Below are 19,746 nucleotides of genomic sequence, written 5' to 3'. Positions count from 1 at the left end.
AAATCTTTGAGTGTTTCTAAAGTTTCAAGAATAATCCATTTTCTAGAAAGAATTTGCATTGAAATTATTTTTAGATAAATGACATATATTTAAACAATTATTTTTATATTTGAGATGAAATTAGTTTTTTCCCCCTTTCTACTTCCTAAAATTGTTAAGATTTTTTTATTGATATTTTCAATCCTTTAATTGGTTAAAAAATATGAAATCTTTTTCTTTTACAATTCTACTTACTTTGAAGTTTTAAATTTCAACAATTTTCTGTGAAAAGTATCTTTTTAATTCATTCCACTGAATTTTGCCTTTGTGTATGGTTTAATATATATTCTATATTTATCGGAAGGAAAATAATTTTTTTTTTAATCTGAATAAAAGAAAATTTACCATTCTTTACCAGATTGAATTTATGAGCTTAAGAAATACTTTCCATGCAATTTCTATGCATTGAAATTTCATCTGATTAAAAATTAACTTTAATTTTAAAAATGGAGCATTAATATGAAATAATTTTTTAACCTGCATTATATAGCTTCGTGCGTTTGTCGAACCACGAGTATTACATGTTTGCTGAATTGATTCTTCCTTTTACTATTATATCCGCCTGTCAGAATTTTGTGACAACTTTTCATGAATTCTTTCATTTTCCAGCTGACTTCTTTCAGTTACTCTTCGCTTGTTGCCAGTTATTCGTCTTCCGAATTGAAACTTCTCCTGTGGCCGGACTATATGAAGGAGGAAGTAACAAAGAAATAGACTTTGCTCATCCAGAGCCAAATCCAATACCAGATTTTGTAACGTGTACCAAGTAAGCTTTTTGTTTTCTCTTGAATTTTAGTTTTTAAAATTGTACTGTAAGCAAATAGAAGTTAATTTGAAATTAACTGTAAGTAAATGTGAAAGTAGCATTCCTGAAAGAGATCTGGATTTCCTTTCCTGGAAATTTTTTCAATATGAAAGAATTTTGTGATGAAAAAGAAATTGTGTGTTTGCCAGCTGAAATTATCGTTTTTAAAAAGTGCTCATTTGAAGAAAAACATGAGTTTCTGTAATTTATCATATTCCGATTAAACATATGATCAAAATTTTATGTTATCCGATTTTTTTAGTAAAAAACTTAAACATTTATTTTTTTCCTTCAATTTTTTAATGTGAAAGACATTTTGTTATATTCCCACACTTTTTTTATAATTAATGAATTTATTTATGTTGAAGCTTATAATGGGAATGTGTATTTTTCTCATAGCTTTCAGGGATCTTGAATTCTTTTGGGGGGAAATTATATATATCTTAAAAAGCCGTATTTTCTAGTAATATATTTTTGTTTCTTCCATAAAAGAATGAAAAAATGTGATCTTTTGAGTATCAGCTTTGAAAATCGTTTTCTTGTTTCGTTAATATTTCCGAAACCTATTAATTTTTGTAACTTGAAGTGTCAAGAAAAAATAAAATAAATTTGTTTGAGATAAATGAGTTGAAATTTTTTCCAGGGAAAATAACGTTATTAAAAAATAAAAATTCTATGGGAAAGATCTTATATAACGTCCAGAAAATTAAAATTGCTATTTATGGATTTCTGAAGCAAGTAATTACTGCAATCAGTTAGTGCAGTCATTTTCATCATGATTTAATTTTCAAGAAAGCCTATGTTTTTGTAAACTTACTGCTTGCATTTATTTAAAGCATAAGAGTCCATAGTTTTTACTATCTCATTGCTGTTTCTCTGAATTAATGACTCTAGTAGTATACAGAAGATCCAAGCACTATTTGTACAGCAAAATGGCAAACGATGTCAAAATATTGATTCTGTTTTACGTTATTGCTGGAAATCAAATAAATATCAAAGAGTAACTTTCTGAAGAATTTGGTATTTTTGAAATATTTTCTTGGATTATACATTGCATATTAAAAAGAAAAAAGCTATGAAAGATTTTATTCTTAATGTAATGAAAAAAATTAACTTGAAAGATTCTAAAAGAATGGCATTTGAAACCATTGTAAAACTATAAAATAATCGGAATAAGAGAGAATTGACAAAGAATCCTTATACTATTTTGCTGTTCAGTGTACTGATACTGAAAGCAAGACCATGTATGTATTTTACTATCGGTTATTGTAGTAGATGTGAGGCTCTTTTAGTCGTTTTAATTTCATATTTCAACATATTTTTAACTAAATCAGCATTATTATACTTTAATTTTTAATTTTAATCAATTCTGAAAATATCTATTTATGACTTATGACTACATGATATTCTTCATAATTTTATTTTTAAGCAGATAATTGACATTTATAAATATTATAAGAACTAAGTGTATGCAATGAAATATATAGAAATATATTCCAATGTAATTGACAAAATGTTAATATTGTCCTAATATTTTATCATGCATAGTGTTGTTGTTTTTTTTCAAAATTATTTATTTGGCAATTAGACAATAACATTTTTTAATTGACCTGGCTGTAGCCCCTCCATAGATAAGAGGTCCTTGGCAGCTGCCTGGTCAGAAAAATTTGGTGCTGCTCCCATGTTTAAAAAAAAAAGGTTTAACTAAGGATGAAAGTTGTTATCGAACACCTACTTTTTTATTTTATTAGTTTGCAAAAACTTCTTCTCCCCCCTTCAGATCCATCCTGGACATGCTGAAAGTTCTCATTTTCTACGCTTTCTATTGGATCTCTTTAGCCGTCGCTTTCCAGGCTGGCACGGCGAGAATCAATCTGTTTGCGATGGGTTACGTCATCAGCTGCTTCTACTTCTTGTGGAATGGGAATGAGTTCTATTTAAAATCACGACCAGCATTACTAAGAATGTGAGTATCTGTTCCAGTTTCAAAATTTCTGAATTGTAAATTTAATTTTTCCATCATTGCAACAGTTGGTTGGGCATTAGAATAAAAACGCGAACGCGATTAATCTCTCTGCTTCAGGAAAAAATGTTCTGCTCACAAACTTTGAAACTGTTAAGTTACCAAGTGAAGCTAGCTATATAATATGTAAGTCATATTGTGCCCATTTATGAGGAAATGAGATTTACTCTCCAAAGTTTGCCAAAGTAATATTTTGCTTACAGTGACGAAGGAATGCAATGTTCAACAACTGGTTGGCGAGCATTCCTCTCTTACCACTTGCAATGATGAATATTTAATAATGTAGTTTTTAAAGAAACAGGTCGTCTAGGATTATTCTTGTTTAATTTTCTATTTCATAAAATACGCCAAAGCTTTCTAAATTGTTACAGCAGTAATCAAATTGACTGTTTCCTTGGAAAAGTAACTGCAGTAATTCTATTTCTATTCCATAATTAAGTACTGCTATGTCCAGTGACTCCCAAATCTGCTTGCATACTTCCGAATTTTAATGAAATACTATTATATCCTTAATAAAAATTGATATTTCATGATTGAATTTTTAATAACTATAATTGCTTCCTTACAATACTTAAACATTTTAATAACATGCAAAAACCTTTGTTATAAAAAATCAATTATAAAAAAATCAGAAAGTTCTCTTAAAGATCTTTGTAAACTTTAAAAAAATCTGTACGTATTTATAAATATTGGGATATTTTGATCTATTAGTACTTGGTAGAATATCCTGCAGCATCCTCAAACATCTTTTGAATAATCGAGCATAGAGTGAACTAATTTGTGTGTGTGTGTTTGTGCGATCATTTTCGTATCATTACTGTTTATAATTCGTTTTTGCATTAATGTTCTTTTTATACTTCCAGTTCTTTCCAAGTATTTTCTATCGAATTTAAATCCAGCGACCGAGGTGAAATTTTTCAGATTTTTGTGCACAATTATAGACACCAGAGGCCAACATTGACAGCAATATATTTTAGGATCGTTATCTTAATTTTTTTTTTTAAACCTGTTTCCAATTTTTAGATTTTCTATCAACAAACACCAAACATACTCCTTTACATATGCTGACATGCCTCCCAGTATAAGAACACCTCTGCCATCATGCTCATTTGTTCCGACTAAGTTCTATGAATTGAGTTGCTCGCTTTTTTTTCATTCTGTAATACGCCCATCAGAACCGAAAAGGTTAACTCTGCTTTCATCTGCAAATATAGCACGATTCCAATACGTTTTGGGCTTATTCATAATAGATATTGTGAAGGAAAGTCTGAGCTTTTTGCAATGACAAGATATTTTTTGCCCCAGCTGAAGTCGAATCTAATTTGAGCATTTCTCGAACCTTTTCAGTTATTACCGAAAAATAAAACATTTTGGTAAACACTATAGAAATGTTTACAACACTTAAACATGGATTCTTCACAAATTTTTAAACTACGAATCTCTTTTTATGATAGGTTAAATTTGATGAACGATTTTTTCTTACTTCATATTCGATTCGATTTTCGGTTTTAAAATATTTTATCACTTACTGCTCTATGGAATGGGATATAACAAATTTATTTATCACTGATGTAGTGAAAAATAATTATTTTTTTTAATGTTTTTAGTTGTTTCTTTGCGACTTCATTTTAATTTAAAATAATAAATAAAACGTGAAGAAATAAACAAGCAAAAAATAAAGCCACACAATTTTTTAAATGTTTCCAAATTGAAAAAATAAAAATGGCAAACGATCATTTTAGTTATGAGTTTATCCTAAAATTTTTCAGTATATAAGCAATTTTATAATGCTATTGGTTCTACCTTCTTGCATTTTCATTTTTATTAAAAAATAAAAAAAGATTTTTTTTTTCATTTAATATGAAAAAGTTCTTGGCTTTATATTGGAATTTAAGTCTGAGCTATTGCCTTTTTTCTTCACATTTTAAGAATATGGACACTTTTGGGAGCCACTATTGTAGTATTTTAATTAGAAATGCTGACGTTTTATTATAAATTTTAGAAATTGTAAGAGTGAAAATTTTTTGTGTGAAAAATATGTAAATTGATATAATTTATTAAATTTTTTCGAATTCTTAACGAAATTTCTGTATATATATTCGCTTTATACTTAGTTGAATAAAATTGAAAAAAGGACATTAAACAGGAGATTTAGATTAGCTATTTTAATATTTTCAAGTTCATTCTACAATGACAAATGAGAGAAAATATTACTCTCTGCAAATGCCGAATTCATGACTTTGTACTTTCTCTAAATGGTGATCAAGGTAGAGCTGTGTTTGAAGTATTATAGTATACTGGGTTTTTTTTTTGGTGAAAAATTTTGTTGTTTTATTTTTTTTCTCTCTGTTTCATTTCTTTTGAAGAACTGGGAGAAGTTGCACAAAGAAAGGATGCTGCATGCGTCCAGTTTCCCTTCATATGTTAAATCAATTTAATTATAAGAATTTATCTTTTAGGTGGAATATATTGTTAGCATACAATGTGACTGTAATATTGATCAGCTGCTTGTTGCAAGTAAGACTGATTTCTTCTTATTATAATATTATAGTTATATTTAATTATTTTTATTAATAATATATGCATTTTAATATTTTTTCATTCATTAAATAATGGAGATCGATTCCTCGATCTCCATTATTCGATGGATCGATCGAACATAGGTATAGGATCTCATGGAAGTTCTTTTATATATTTTTTTAAATTGGCAATTAATGCCATTTGAAAATGGTATCTTACACCATTTTATCCAAATAATAATAATACGGAAACTGAAATAAACATTTTTTTTTTCACTGGCAGCTTTTAAAGTAGTAAAATCTAAAAACAATCTGAACATACTGAGCACTGAAAATAATCCTAACCATATTTTTATTATTTCTCCAATTTTTATTATTTTATAATTTAATCTCCAATCAAAATTTTTAACATGCAACTATAATCATTTTCTAACACTTTTTCCATAGCATGTGTTTAAGAAACTCAGTGTTTGTGTGTTTTGCGATTAATATTCAGTGAATTGTGTTACAGCTTGTTGGATGCACTTACTTTGAATTACTGTGCCGCAAGCAGTGCTGGTTGGTTCAGCTGCTGGGGATCGCCTGTCAGCAGAGAGCTAAAGATGAGCCCACCAGTAAGTGTTTTTATTTTGAATAAGCTGACAAGGTGTCTGTCACTTCTTTAAGTTTCTGAGTTTCTATACAAAAATATATTTGTCCCCAAAAGAATTTTAAATTTAAAAGCAATTTATGAAAACGAATAACTGGATTTATAGAAATCTGCGAGTTTTTTGGTGGAAAAATTGCTACTTTTACAAATGTAAAAATTATTTCAGTTTAAAAACTATGCTACAAATTGTTATTAATTTATTTTTGTAGAATTCTTAATAAAAAAACTTTGAATTTGAATAAATGGGATTTCTAAATTAATTCGTTGTGAATCTGGAAGGAATGGGAAAATGTAATGAATTCTTTTGTTTTTCAGTCTGATTTTTCGAAATTGAACATGAATAATTTTTGTGCTTATTTTCATTCTAAAATTCCTTTCTCACAGAAGTGGAAGGATGCAAATTTGAGCCCGATCCCGGCCTTATGTACGACATCATTTGTTTTGCCTTCCTCTTGCTGCAACGGCGTCTCTTCTCGAGTTACTACTTCCAGCATGTCGTCAATGAAGTGAAAGCTCAACAAGTGTTATCCTCGAGGTAATTTTTTTAGTGTTGGCGAATAAGTTATTTTCTTTACTAGTGAAACTATGTGTATGCTATTAATGAAGCAGTCATTCTGTCAAATGTTTCGATTAACTTTGACATTTACATATTTCCCAAAGTATTATCTTGGCTTTAAACAGAATCGCAAATGTTTGTTTGGTTGTTTGTTTTTGATAAAGAATGAATAGTATCTGCTATTGGAAAGATATACAAATGTAAAAAGTAAAAATTATTATGCAATATTCCACTAAATTTCAGGCCATTTCAAAGTTGCATTTGACCAAACAAAATATATATAATTTCCCTGACTCCACTTATTCTCGTGGAACTAATCCTATCTGCATATCTCCATAATAGATTCAACAACTTTGAACCGAAATTGGCTGACTTTACATGGAGTTAATTTTCTCAGGTTGAGTTCCTCCAATTACTATTCCTTGAGTTCTCCTGTTCATTTATGGGGAGTGGGAAGGCAGTGGTCAATTCTTAGACTGTATGCGAATCTCTCCGACGTCACTGAAAATAACCTCCGATTAAAATCATACACAATGAACTCTGCACCCTCTAAAGACAAAGTGTTTTTTTGATGCCGAATTGCATTTCTCCTGTCCGTGCTGTTAATATCTAGCCCAAGTAATAGCATACGAAAAGACAAGCATTTGCCTATTAATTATTAACCCGAATTTATGAATTTTGTGTTTACTATTGAAAAAAAATCGGTAATGTGTATAAGTTGCTATGCAGAAATGCACTGAATGCAGTCTGTTGCAGCATACACAATTTTAGATGTGATAATTAATTTTCGAAAAAGCAAGAATTATAATATTGCAAAAGAGCTTGAAATATTTATTTTGGAATTAATTTTGCATTCAATTACTGCATCTAACTGATCTTCTAAGGTAAGAATTAATTATATAAAAGTTACATTGTTTTATTTTACTATAGGTGTATAAAAAAATTATTATATTTATGCTTTATAATAATTTCTTTCTTGGATTGGTATATTTTGCTTTCGATTGGATTTGTTTAGAAATAATGACCAAATAGCAGTGATTCCAACCAAATATTCCCCTGTGCAATCAAATATCTTCAAATAACAGCTCCTCCTCTAATTGCAATATTTCACCAGCTAATCCGAATTCTCGTTTGTGGTCTGAATAGTCACAAATATTATTCAAAGCTATGTAGCTTAAATTTCTAATTCAATAGATGGCAAAAATAAAAAAGGAATAATGAATTACTGCTTCATGCCTATATGAATTATTATATGTTGCTTTAATGCGACTGAATCAGAAACCTGTCAATTATTGGTTTATTATAAGTACCAGAATGAATTACACACTGCCAAGTGTATATTTTAATGAATTAAATATGAATTTTAATTTTAATATGAATCTGCTCATCTATTCTAATGCTCTTTTCAGAGGAGCCGAATTGATTCATGAAATACAGATGAAGGAGGTGCAGGAGCAGCAAGCTAACGAGAGGGAGATCATGGAGCGCATTAAAAAGAAGATGGATCGAATTCGAGCTTATCAACAAAAAATTAGAGGAGGTGAAAATATGGAACCAGAGACCCATTTTCAAGGTACAATAAGATATTTTTTCCTCCTGACATTACCATTTGTCCAAACAGCTCATTTCTAAAACAGGGTGATCCACCGGCCAGAAAAAAAAAACGGAAATCTTTAGGGAATTTTGGGAGATCGAAAATAGGCAGGGAATTTTCAGGAATTTCTGCAATTTAATAATATTAAATGAGCAAATTATACTTTTCCAACTTGATAAAAATGTATTCGAAAATATCTTTCTTTTTCTACCAAGAGAACAGCTACGTTTATCTTAGTATAACATATAGTAATAATAAAATCAAAAATTTGGGGAGAAGTTGAAATATATATATGATATTTAGGATTTATTTTTTATTATTTTTCCCACCTTAGCTACTTTTTTTTTTTAGTTATGGTTGATTATTTTCTTAATAATGAAAACAACTTTATACTTTTAATCGAATGAAAAAAATGTTTCGACAAGTGTCTCGCTAATGTGTGCTGTTATATGCTATTTTCATTTTTGTAGAGTCAAAAAGAATCTGATCTCCAAAGTGGTATAGTATCAAAACGAGTGTATTATGAAGCATATGCATTCTGATTAAAATTTTTACTGGCAAATTATTCAAATAATATAATATTCCACCCAAAGAAATTATTTATTAAATAATTTCTTTACTTAAATAGTAAAAAAATATGATATTTCAATTTTTTTAAATTAATCTTTTCTTTTCACATGGAAGCTCGGCATTGTTTTGCTGAGAAAAGAAACGTTCTAATGCAGTAGGCAGAAAGTCCAGTGAACAAAATTATTTAATGTGAGAGAAATTATTTAATGTCACTTTTTTGTGTGAGAATAGAATAATTAGAGAAGTACTGATTTCCGAGTTTTCCAACGATTTAGAAAACTATATCCCTTGTTTCTCATTGCTTCCAAATGAGCTAGGAACAGCAACAAGGGCAAGGAACAGCCTAGAATCTCTTGATATGTGGTGATAACTGTAAATTTCCCTAACAAAGCTGCAATTATTAGATGTGATTAAAAACATTTTTTTATCTTTAATTCTATAAGATAATCAAGAAAAAGGAAGGGCATCTCTAATTAGTTATAGAGATTGAAGTATTCATGAATTGTCATAAGAAATTGCACTGGGTATGACTGTACTAATGTTTCAGATCTTGTAGTGTGGAATAAATGAAATAAATGTGTGCCGTGAATCTTGAACTTGTCGCTGGAATGATTGCATTGATAATGAAAGCAGCTTATACCTTAAATATTGCTTTTAATCGAATTAATCTCGTCACTTTAGAACACAATTGAAATAGTAATAGATAAGTGGTTGTGTCTTTCAACATTGCATCTGTTTCATTTAGATTGCCCCTCTTTGAAAGGATGTGTGGAGGTTTTTGCACTAAATGTTTATTTTGAAATGCTGACATTGCACTCAAGAGGTATATCTTTCGGCATGTGGTTTCTCAGTTACCATTCATTAACTCCGCTGTAATTAATGTGTGATTTTGGTTTTTGTGTGAGCATTTACATATTGCTTAGTTTGTGTTTAAAGTGCATGGATCTCTTTAGAACTCAGTATAGATTCTTAACAAGCACATCAAAGCATAATACAGAATGTCGAAGGTGTATGTGATGGATGTTGGTGGTTCTTTTTGTTTGTTTTTGTAAAGTGCAAACAGCACAATGGAAGAGAAAATAAAGAACTGATCAGAGAGAAAAATTGTTTTCTTCTTCATTTTCCACTTCTGGAAGCAACTCTTTATCACAGTGAGAAGCATGGGTGCATTTTATAGGATCATTTCTTGTCGCTTCTTGAATCGATTAGTACTTTCAGGAATTAGAATATTTTCATACCAAACCAGATGGAACGAATATTTATGCAATGCCAATGTTAAATTTTGCCTTCAAAATGAATCATATTTATCCGACAGTTTTGAGAAAGAATTATACTCTTCGCAAGTTTCCGTTTCATTATCCCGAGGCGTCCATTTTTCGACGATTCTATCTCTCTAATGGGCGAGACAAGGAAGGATGAGTGCATTTTTGGAACTTTGTCATTCTTTGACCTTGATTTTTTCCCTCTTAGATACTTTTTTTTCCCACTTGTATATGAGCATCGTGTCGTTTCTGATTGTATTATTTTTATTTTAAACCAGTTCATGAATAATTTGAGTTTATTGTTAAATGTAAACATCTCCTCCTTCTATCTTTCCTCTCATTCCTATTTTGATGAATTGAATTTATGCACAAAAGCACAGAAGGTTTATAGAATCCATTGGCAAACAATATATTATGTAAAGTGCTCAAAAGATCGCTTTCAAACTTTAAAGTTATATCAGGCAATAGCTTTGCAATAGAATGTGGGGTCGCACATGCAAAGGGTGTCAATGAATTAAATAATAAAAAAGATGCACCTCGTAAGGTGTGCTACAAAAATGTAACACAATATGAATTTGCAATGATACAAGAAATTAGATGCACAGATAACAAAAAAATGTGCACCTTGACAGATACAGTAATAAGAAGTGTCAACAACAAAGTTGTGGATTATTTATATGAAGTGTTTGCATGCTTATTTTTGCACTCTTGTAAATTTTCTTTCTGTTACTTTTCTGTTGTGCATTTTATCTTTTATGTGATTCATTGAATAAATTCCCTTTGCATTTGAAATTCCATTTTCTGTTGGAAATAAATGACTTGTTATTAAAAGCTTGAATTGAATTGTAAAGTTTCACCAAGCTTATATAAGTATTTTTAAATATAAGCAGATTGTTTTTCATTTTCTTGTCTCTTGTGATAGCCAGATCATACTGACACTACCTGCACATTTGATACGCTTCTTTCATATAACATGCTAATAGGAATGCCAAATAAAGATATTAATAAATGCCTATTTATTGTTGTGTTATTAGATTTTCTTGTGTTATTTTTGTATTGAACAATATTCAAGATTATTTAAGAGCAAAAAAGCTATTGAAAATTATGCCATATTGTGTCATTTTTATCTCATTATAATATATCATCTTATATAAAGATATCGTATGTACTGTATTAGATTTTATATCCTTTATTACTTTTTATTTAAATACTCATTTTTAATAAGAAGTTTGGCATTTATTGATTTAAAACTCTGAAATATTTTCTTTAAATTATTGATAGTAAATTCTTTTTCTCATCGATGTAAACTGTGATTTACTTCTATGCAGTATATTATTTTGATGTAAATTTCACCTTATTTTTAATCATATTATATAATTATTTTACTTTGTTATTGCTAATGTTATCTGTGTTGCAGTGTTATGTTAAGTATACTATTTAAATCTTAGGTATAAGATTTCTAATAGTGAAATCTATTTTGCCATATCTGAAGCATTGCTTATTCCTAGTGAAGTAAATATACAAATGTGGAAATATATTATCTTTAAGTTGTTTTATAAAAATATGCTGTATGTTTAATATAAACAAATTCCTCTGCTTAAAGCTTCACTTCAGTGAAGTTTGAATGTGAGTAATTAAAGTGTTCAATATCTGTTTTGTCATAATAAACTTATATGTGTCTTTCATGGATGGCTATGAAAATGTTACAATGATACTATGAACTAATTTTTTTATCCTTCAGGAAATAAATATTCTCCTACCACTTGAAAAGTTAAAGCAGTAGTTCTGGAACTTTCAGCATTCGGGGCCCAAACTGGCAGATCAACCTTTTACTGGATTAATTACAAATTTGATGCATATCTACACTTTAAATGTGAAATCTGCGTGCTCTATTATATCCATTAAAATTTTTAATGAGGTCATTTTTTTTTAAAGTGGCAGTGAAAGGTTCTATTGTTGCTGTACTTATTATTCTATTACTCTATTAAGTTCGTTTCTGAAATCAGTCTTTCAATATAAGTGCAACAATTCTCAGTATCTTGAAAGTTGATATCAGTTTGCAGGATGATGCTCCTGCAATTGAAATTAGGAGTTTTAAGAATTAATATCGAAATACTTTTTATAAGCATTTAACAGAGGATTTTTAAGGGTCTCTTGTTAAAGTTGCAGTAACACTATATCTATATATTTTGGTTTCAGTTGCCATTTTTTTTTTTTTTTTTAATTATTGGATATTTTTCTTTTTATGTCTTTGGACATGAAACTTTGTTATTTCACTTTGCATAAGTTCATAGTCTCAAATATTTCTAAATGTTTCCTTACAAAGTCAGCTTATAAAGCAGTGATTTTTAATCTGCATGTGGATAAGCAAAAGCATGGGAAAATAATTCAAATTTGGAGCTTTGAGATCAAAGGAATTTTGTTAATATACGAAAATAAAATTGCCTATTCCTAAAAGTATATAAATAGCACAAAATTTATTTCAGTATTAATCATTTCAGATTTAAAAATCTGGTGGAAATTAAAATGTAATTAATTTTGGTATAAGAAGGTGATTGTCAAATGCTGAAAGGATGGGAACTACTGCTTTAAATTGTTGTAAATAGTGAAATACATGCTCGTTCTTTTAAGAATGGAGTCAATTCATGCCACATCATAATTGTATACCATCAGTATTATATTGTATGCTTTTACTAAATGTTTACGCTGTTTATGACATTGCTCCTGTTATCATTGTTTAATTGTTGGAAAAACTTTTTCAATTAAAGGAAAAAATTTTCATTTTGAGATTTTATTAATAAATGTTAGATTATTAAAATTAGGTTTTATGAAAATGAGAAGGAAATTTTTAAAGCTTTTATCATATTGTCTTCTTTCGGGCCTTGGGTTTTTCCAGTATTTCATTTACATATTTATAGACTAATTAAACATTAAAAGTAACTTAATAAACAATACATGTAAATTAATTGAATATCATAAAAAGAATCAGTAATTTATATTACATCCATTCTAATAATGTTAACAAGCATCAAATACCAAAAAAAAGCTTAATTAACATATTTGCTTAAGGCATAAAATGATACTGTGATGGAGAATACAAGGAAACAAAACTGTTTCACACGGCAAAAGTTTTTTTTTTTTTTTCTGGTATGCAGATATCGCGTACGCATGAATTGACTGCATTGATTTCTCATCGTGACTTGCTTCTACTAATAATCTTCTGCCTGTTCTCTGGGTCTAGCCACCGATTATTGTTCATACTCGACTCCGATGTGCTCAGAAGCCGTCACTCCACAGACCACCGAACCTGAGGATAAACCCCCTTCCCCGGGTTCAGCTTTTTACACGCCGTCCCTCGACGCGTACATGGAGCCCAGGCTGAATGTGGGCGGCTCGCACCTCCATCAGCGAGCGAGCACGCCGACGGAGGAATCTTATCCGGTGTTCTCCCCTCCGCCTTATCCGGCCGCCGCCCCAATGGACGCCCTGCAGTTCCTGCAGAACAGCGGATTCAGCTTGCTGTTCGCCAGATATCCCTTCCTGCTGCGCTTCAGGCGGTCGGCCTCCGCCCCCTCCACGCACCACGCATGTAATCACTGCAGTAGCTCGGCTCGCAAACGCCACTCAAACACACGAGACCTCTGCAGAACAAAGTTATCTGCGACGTGATTGGAAATCCCACGATTTTAAGCCGCGTTCCGATGGCCCCTGGCCTTACTAGTTTGGTCATAAATCTGCCAGCTGATCCAATGTTGGACCACCACCGCCTGTGGACATCGGTCCGGAGCGTCCTGCAAATTGTCTCTATCCTGTTCCTTAACAGGCATCAAAGAACCTCGGAAAGGCACAAGCGAGGGGGAAATGTGCCAGACTCAAGGCGGGCACAGTTCATTCGAACGCGGCTTTAGTCGGCGAAGCGATGAAGTTCTTCGGCAGGCAGTTGTACCATTATACTTACAAAAGGGGGGGGATTTTGTAGCAACATCAATAACATTTGATAGGAAAGGATAAAAACTGACTCAGTAGATGAACTCAAAAAGCTAATTTCGCGTTTATTTTTTTAAAACCGATAAAATACATATGTTCAATATAAATAAGAAAAATGATTGTTGTTTCAATATTAATCTGATGGAATTATATTTCTTTCTGCTGCCAGAAGTACATACTAAGTACTTGTTTGGCGAAGGAAAAATGTTTTTTTCGTATTTCATTTCAGTAGTGGGCTATTGGGGTTGCATATTTTTGTTGGGGAGTTATTGTTGCTATTTGCATTGCGCTTTGGGTTGGAATTGTGGAGGGCACACCTCTCTACAGAGCAAGGGCTTAAAGAATTCATCTCGCCTGCTAAGACGGTTTCTTTAATCATTAGTAGCAGGACTTCCATCTCCAGTTGGTGGATGTTGTCGACAATCGCTGTTGGGTCTAGATAAGTAATTAGACTGATGATTTTGGGTTGTTTTTTGAAGAGAAGCTCATTCCTCACAATGTGAAACGCGGCTATAGCTTTACATTACGTTCTCGCTCTTATAGCTGAGAATCGATAGCCAATCAGATAATTCCTTGAATCTTTAAACTTACTAATTTTAACGAAAGAACAAGTAAGTGACTATTTGCAGCTTGCCCCTTTTCACGCCGTAAGGACAGGAGTTTCTATTGTTCGTGGGGCGGATCTCTGCAGTAGAAAGTCACGCATGATAAGGTGTCGAATAAGAACAAAGTGCGAGAACTGTCTTTCAGATTGATATATTTATGCATGGATGAGTTCCGTGAATACAAAGAACTGTGCTGTTTTCCTTATGTGACAACTATATCGGCGCGCGTTCAAAGCAACTGATAAAATCTTTGTTGCTAAAATGTCTACAGATAGAACCATTATTCCCATTTTGGTTTTTATAGCTTTATCTTATTAATTATTGCATTTAACAAAATTCTACAAAGCATTTTTTGGCGGATGTTTCGAAAATTGCAATCTAGTAATTCAAGGATTTTAACAAGTTAATAACAAATAAGTAAATCACCAGCAAATGGGTTAGTGTAACGCATAATTTGCATTTCAACATCTGTGAAAGGAAAAAAAATCAGCTGAATTTAAAAAAAATTTTATCCTTTACAAAAGCCTCTAAAATTCTGCCATTATATGTGTCTCGTAGATGTCTGAGTGGTGTTTGTTGACTCTATTGCATATATTTTCAGCCACCTGCTTCTACTCTGGCCTAGTGCTCTACACTTTTGTTTTTGCCATTAGATTCCAGAAATTCGCATCTAGTGAACCTCTCACTTCTTGGCCTTGAAAGAATAATATCTCTTCATCTGAAAAATCTATACGGGAGACTGGGTGTCATTGTTACGTTATCTTTGAAAAGAATCTTTTAAAAGCTTTTTTTAAGCACTCTAATTATTGAAAATTCATCATATTTTTAAAAAACGATTGAATAATGATAATTGAAGAGTATTAACAATTTTATTTAAGCATCTAGATTATATATATATATATATAGATAGATAGAATTGACCCATGTTGGAGTATGTTGTTACACTGCATTTGCTTCATAAAATCTGTTAAGTAATAAAAAAATATAATATCTTTATCTCTTTACTACGCTTTTTTTTTGTATTTTCTGTGGAATAACTGTATGTACATTACCTATAAAATAATTATAAGCTCTTCTGATAAGTAGCCTTCATAATCAATGTATGAATTACAATTTTTGCAAAGCAATATTTTGCAAATTTAGCAATGTGAGTAATTCTAGACAGTTGTCACAATGAAACCTTTTTATTTGCGGTCTGTTTTTTGAAATGGGTCCAACGCATTTTATGCAAAGGCAGAAGTTGACTTCTTTGTTCAAAAGCACCTGTTTAGAACCTTTCTTCTTTTTATTTAGGTTATTTACCTTTGTTGGTGCTGATTTTCTCTCAGACATTGTCATTTGGCGGTTTCGGTTTGTAAGGCTTTTTTCTCCTTTGAATTGGCTAAAATGTCATAATTGACTACTTTCCTATCGCTTTCTTCTGAAAATGGCTTTATTCCCTGTATATGTGAAAGAAAGGACCTGTGTCTGATGTTGAATATTAGAATACTGAAAAAACTCTTCAATATTGTAATGTGAATATTGAAGAGTCTTCTAATGGTTTTTTTTTTTTAATAATTATTTCGAGTATTTTCTGCAGCACTTGTTCCTTCAGATGAATACGTTGACTAAGGGCGATTAAGTAAGATCAATTTCGAGTGAAATCTTCATCACTCAAAATGTTCTTATTAAATGTATTAATACCTCTTGCCAAGAGTACGCGCTTGCTTCACTTGCGTTAGAAGAATAGTAATTTTTGAAGTTTTTCTATCGGGGAAAAAAAAAAAGAGGTTGAATAACCGTTTCATTAATAGCAATAGCCACAGTGACCATCTCTGTAAATATTAGGGTTCCACTTTGGTACCGTTTCTGGAAATTATCACTCTTGGCTTCTGTACCATTGTATGCCCGGTTTCGTGAAGCTTGAACTTGGAATCTGAATCTGGCCCAGACATTGGGAAGATTAAGGATGAAAATTTTTATATCAGGCCTATTGAAACTCGTGATTCTTTTTGCTCAGGCGAGGCGCATGCGGAGTGTGTAAGAAGAGAAACTTCTTAGTCGTTAGAAAAGCTGACCATCAGTCACTTGCAGCACTTTCACATTGATCTCAGTCCACTGTGATTTTTATTTTATTTTTTAATTGCGTACGGAAAAGCTAATGTTCCCGAGTAGGAAGGCCGTAATATAACTTCGAAGCATTGTTTGTGTATTATTGAAATTCCGTCTCCTCTTCATCCGCTTGAAAATCTGTCGAAATTCTTTTTAGTCAACATTAGGCACTGAATCTAAAATAAAAAAAACTCATTAATGCTGCATTTCCAAGAAATACCTTTAATTTATATATCCTTGATTATAAAATGTCAGCGATGCCTTTTATACTTCCTTAAAAGCAAACATTTTGTAAGATTAAAAATTACTTTATTACACTATCAAGAAGTCCATTCCGATGAGATTGTAACAACTTACTCTTACTGGTGGCATTTTTATATGGTAATATATGTGAGTGGTTAATAAAGTTATACACAGCTTTTTAATATAATATTACTTAAAATTTAGCCTTTCTCAGGGCACAAATCTAACGCAGACATCTCCTAGGGCTCCGATACTAATAACAAATTGCAGTTTAAAAGAAAAATTACTAATAAAACCACAAGCACTTTCTTTGCTACTAATTGCAGAAATCCAGTGATGGTCGCGGAAGCCATGCTGAGAGCTGTTAAATTTAATTAAGAAAGCTAATTTAAAGTTCGAATATAGTAACTTACCCCATGTAACAACTAACCCTGGTCTCCCTCACTCTTTCTTCTCGTCATTTTATGATTGCTATGATCTTTTCGTAGTGTTTCTCGTAGAATTTTCTACTGGTTTCTCTTTATGGATGTTATGGTCTTTTTAATAGGTATTTTCATCTTGTCTATCATTAAGTTTGCCTTTTCGATGGAGTTTTTCTATGAATGTTATGTTCTTTGTAGAGATGCTAGTAGAATCCCCTAACTTGTTATGTTTAATGACGTTATGATCTTGCTCTCTGTCTTTAAGTTTGTTCTCTCGACTGTTTTTAGTTCAATTATTTTGAAGGTGGCGATTTATATTTTTCTTGTGAATTGTTGTTTGCCTTTATAAAAAATGTGATGTTATGTATTATTATATTATATATTTTGTAAAATAAATTTTGTTTTTGTTTTGAGTAAATATGTATAAACAGAATAAGATTCTTTTTACATATTTTTTTTAATCAGGAGCATGTTTTTCAAAATTAATTTAGTTGTGCATTAATATCTTCATCTGCATGAAAATATTTATAATTTAATATTAATTTTACTTTTCTCCGCTTTTGAATAGATTTGCCTCGGTTTAAACAATTTGCATCTCTAATCTAATTAAAAGAATTTTTTTTTTTCTACATGTAGTATAGTTGATGTTGCAAAATCTATGATTGACGCAAATTAACTCTCATTTTTTTTCTCTCCTGCGTGCCTTTATTCTGGGTCTGATTGATATGTTGATTTTGCAGCCATCCGGTCCGGCGATTATTACATGTTCGAGGATTTTTCGGACGACGACATCGACCTGGAGCTCTCTGCAAGACACAAGAGGAGCGTCGACGAGGAAGATGAAGATTCTGCTGAAGTGAAGGAGAAGGGGCTGAACGCTGTGAGTATCCGAAAGAACTTTAACTGTGACATGACCGTCAGAGGCAAACTTTATGTTCTTGAACGATTAAGTGAAGTGGCGTTGGCTTCATTTATGGCCTTAGAAAAACATAATCTTCTTCTAAAAAAACAAACCGGTCATTTTTATGATTTGTAAATGGCGTAATGAAACACTTTTTTTTTTTTTTTTTTTTTTCTTATTCTTTTAAAATGTGTCTGAATGCATGGATATCACATTAAAATTCTGAATACTGGAATTCATGGTAGTTTTCCGGATTTGTTGCGTACCTGTCTAAGCATTTCAACCAATATAAAGAATAAAAATCTGATTTTTATTTTGAAACTTTATTTTGTTTTGTGTGTGTGTATAGTGATATTTTTAAATCTAATTTAAACCCTAATTAATTCCCAAAATTTTATCTTAATTCAGCCCATATTATCTACTCCAATTTCACCTTTTTTTATTTAATTAATGCTACAAGAGCTCTGTAAAAATGCTTTAATCAGCCTTTTCACACACACCGAATGAAGGGATAAAAATCTGTTAAGCTAAATGTAATTTTTTAAAAGATATATTCACCTTACCCAAATCGACGTGTAAAGAAATCCCTATCAGAATCTCATAGTATAAAATCATTAGGGATAAATATTTCGTTCTTCTTCTGCTCTTGTATTGCTTGTGAACGGATGGCAGTTCGTCCTCGCTTCTTGTACATAAATTATGGCACCTGGAATGAAATAAAGTATTATATTATATATATAAGTATTATATATGTATAATACTTTTGCATTCAATTTTTGCATATATAATAATGCATTCAAAATCATAGCAAAAAATTGCCCATATGTAGTTTGAAACCGAATATTTATTTGAGAAACTGCTTATCTACAAGATTTGAATTCGAAAGTGTCTCAAAGCCTGGTCTAAATTTGCAGGCTTTTCCCTATTTAATTAATGAACAGTTCTTAAACATGTTCATTGGAACGAGATGAAATAAGAGCAGATTGCAATTTGTACAAAAGGTTCTCAAAGGTGGTAGTATAGCAAATAAATTAATTTTTTCTAATTATTCAGCTCCTAAGCAAAACTATCCGAGGAAGCCTGAAACTGGTGGAAGAGCCCCGAAAGGAGTCCGGAGAAGTGGACGATGTGGAGGACTCGAGCCAGCAGTCGGCCATCGTCAGCGCTGACCGTGATGCCACATCGCAGGTGAGTTTCAGACGCCGAGAAACCATTTCTAGTGCAATTTATTGTTCCGTTGTATAATGAAGGAAAATGAATATAATTTGGGTACCAAGTCTTGATACAAACAAAAGGTGTTATATGAGGGGAAAGGCAACGACCAGCATTAATATGAAAATATATTTATTAAGATTACAAGGACAAAACATTACTAAACTAAAACACATAAAAAGATACATGAGCGTGAGCGGTACGTCTCACCGTCAAGCTCTCGTCTGCCACTTATGGCGGAAAAGCATCATGTGATCAATGACACAAC

The 19,746-nt window shown here is 31.3% G+C and overlaps 1 protein-coding gene across 7 annotated transcripts in view; it reads left to right on the top strand.

Moving 5' to 3' along the window:
• LOC129971451 (piezo-type mechanosensitive ion channel component 2-like) overlaps positions 1-19,746 on the top strand; it is a 171,791-nt gene that overhangs the window by 126,337 nt on the left and 25,708 nt on the right. For 5 of the 7 annotated variants that reach the window (XM_056085226.1, XM_056085225.1, XM_056085227.1 and 2 more), the window contains 9 exons: positions 649-805; positions 2,625-2,810; positions 5,327-5,384; positions 5,898-6,000; positions 6,420-6,570; positions 8,001-8,164; positions 9,501-9,578; positions 18,106-18,245; positions 19,320-19,454. In XM_056085226.1, coding sequence (XP_055941201.1) covers positions 649-805; positions 2,625-2,810; positions 5,327-5,384; positions 5,898-6,000; positions 6,420-6,570; positions 8,001-8,164; positions 9,501-9,578; positions 18,106-18,245; positions 19,320-19,454 — 1,172 coding nt within the window. The remainder of the gene's footprint in view (positions 1-648; positions 806-2,624; positions 2,811-5,326; positions 5,385-5,897; positions 6,001-6,419; positions 6,571-8,000; positions 8,165-9,500; positions 9,579-18,105; positions 18,246-19,319; positions 19,455-19,746) is intronic. The other 2 variants (XM_056085229.1, XM_056085228.1) reach the window with 1 other exon arrangement.

This window comes from Argiope bruennichi, chromosome 6, assembly GCF_947563725.1.
Source record: "Argiope bruennichi chromosome 6, qqArgBrue1.1, whole genome shotgun sequence".
In the NCBI taxonomy this organism is placed as follows: domain Eukaryota; kingdom Metazoa; phylum Arthropoda; class Arachnida; order Araneae; family Araneidae; genus Argiope; species Argiope bruennichi.
Note: the sequence above shows the minus strand (reverse complement) of the source record. Positions and strands in the feature narration are given on the sequence as shown.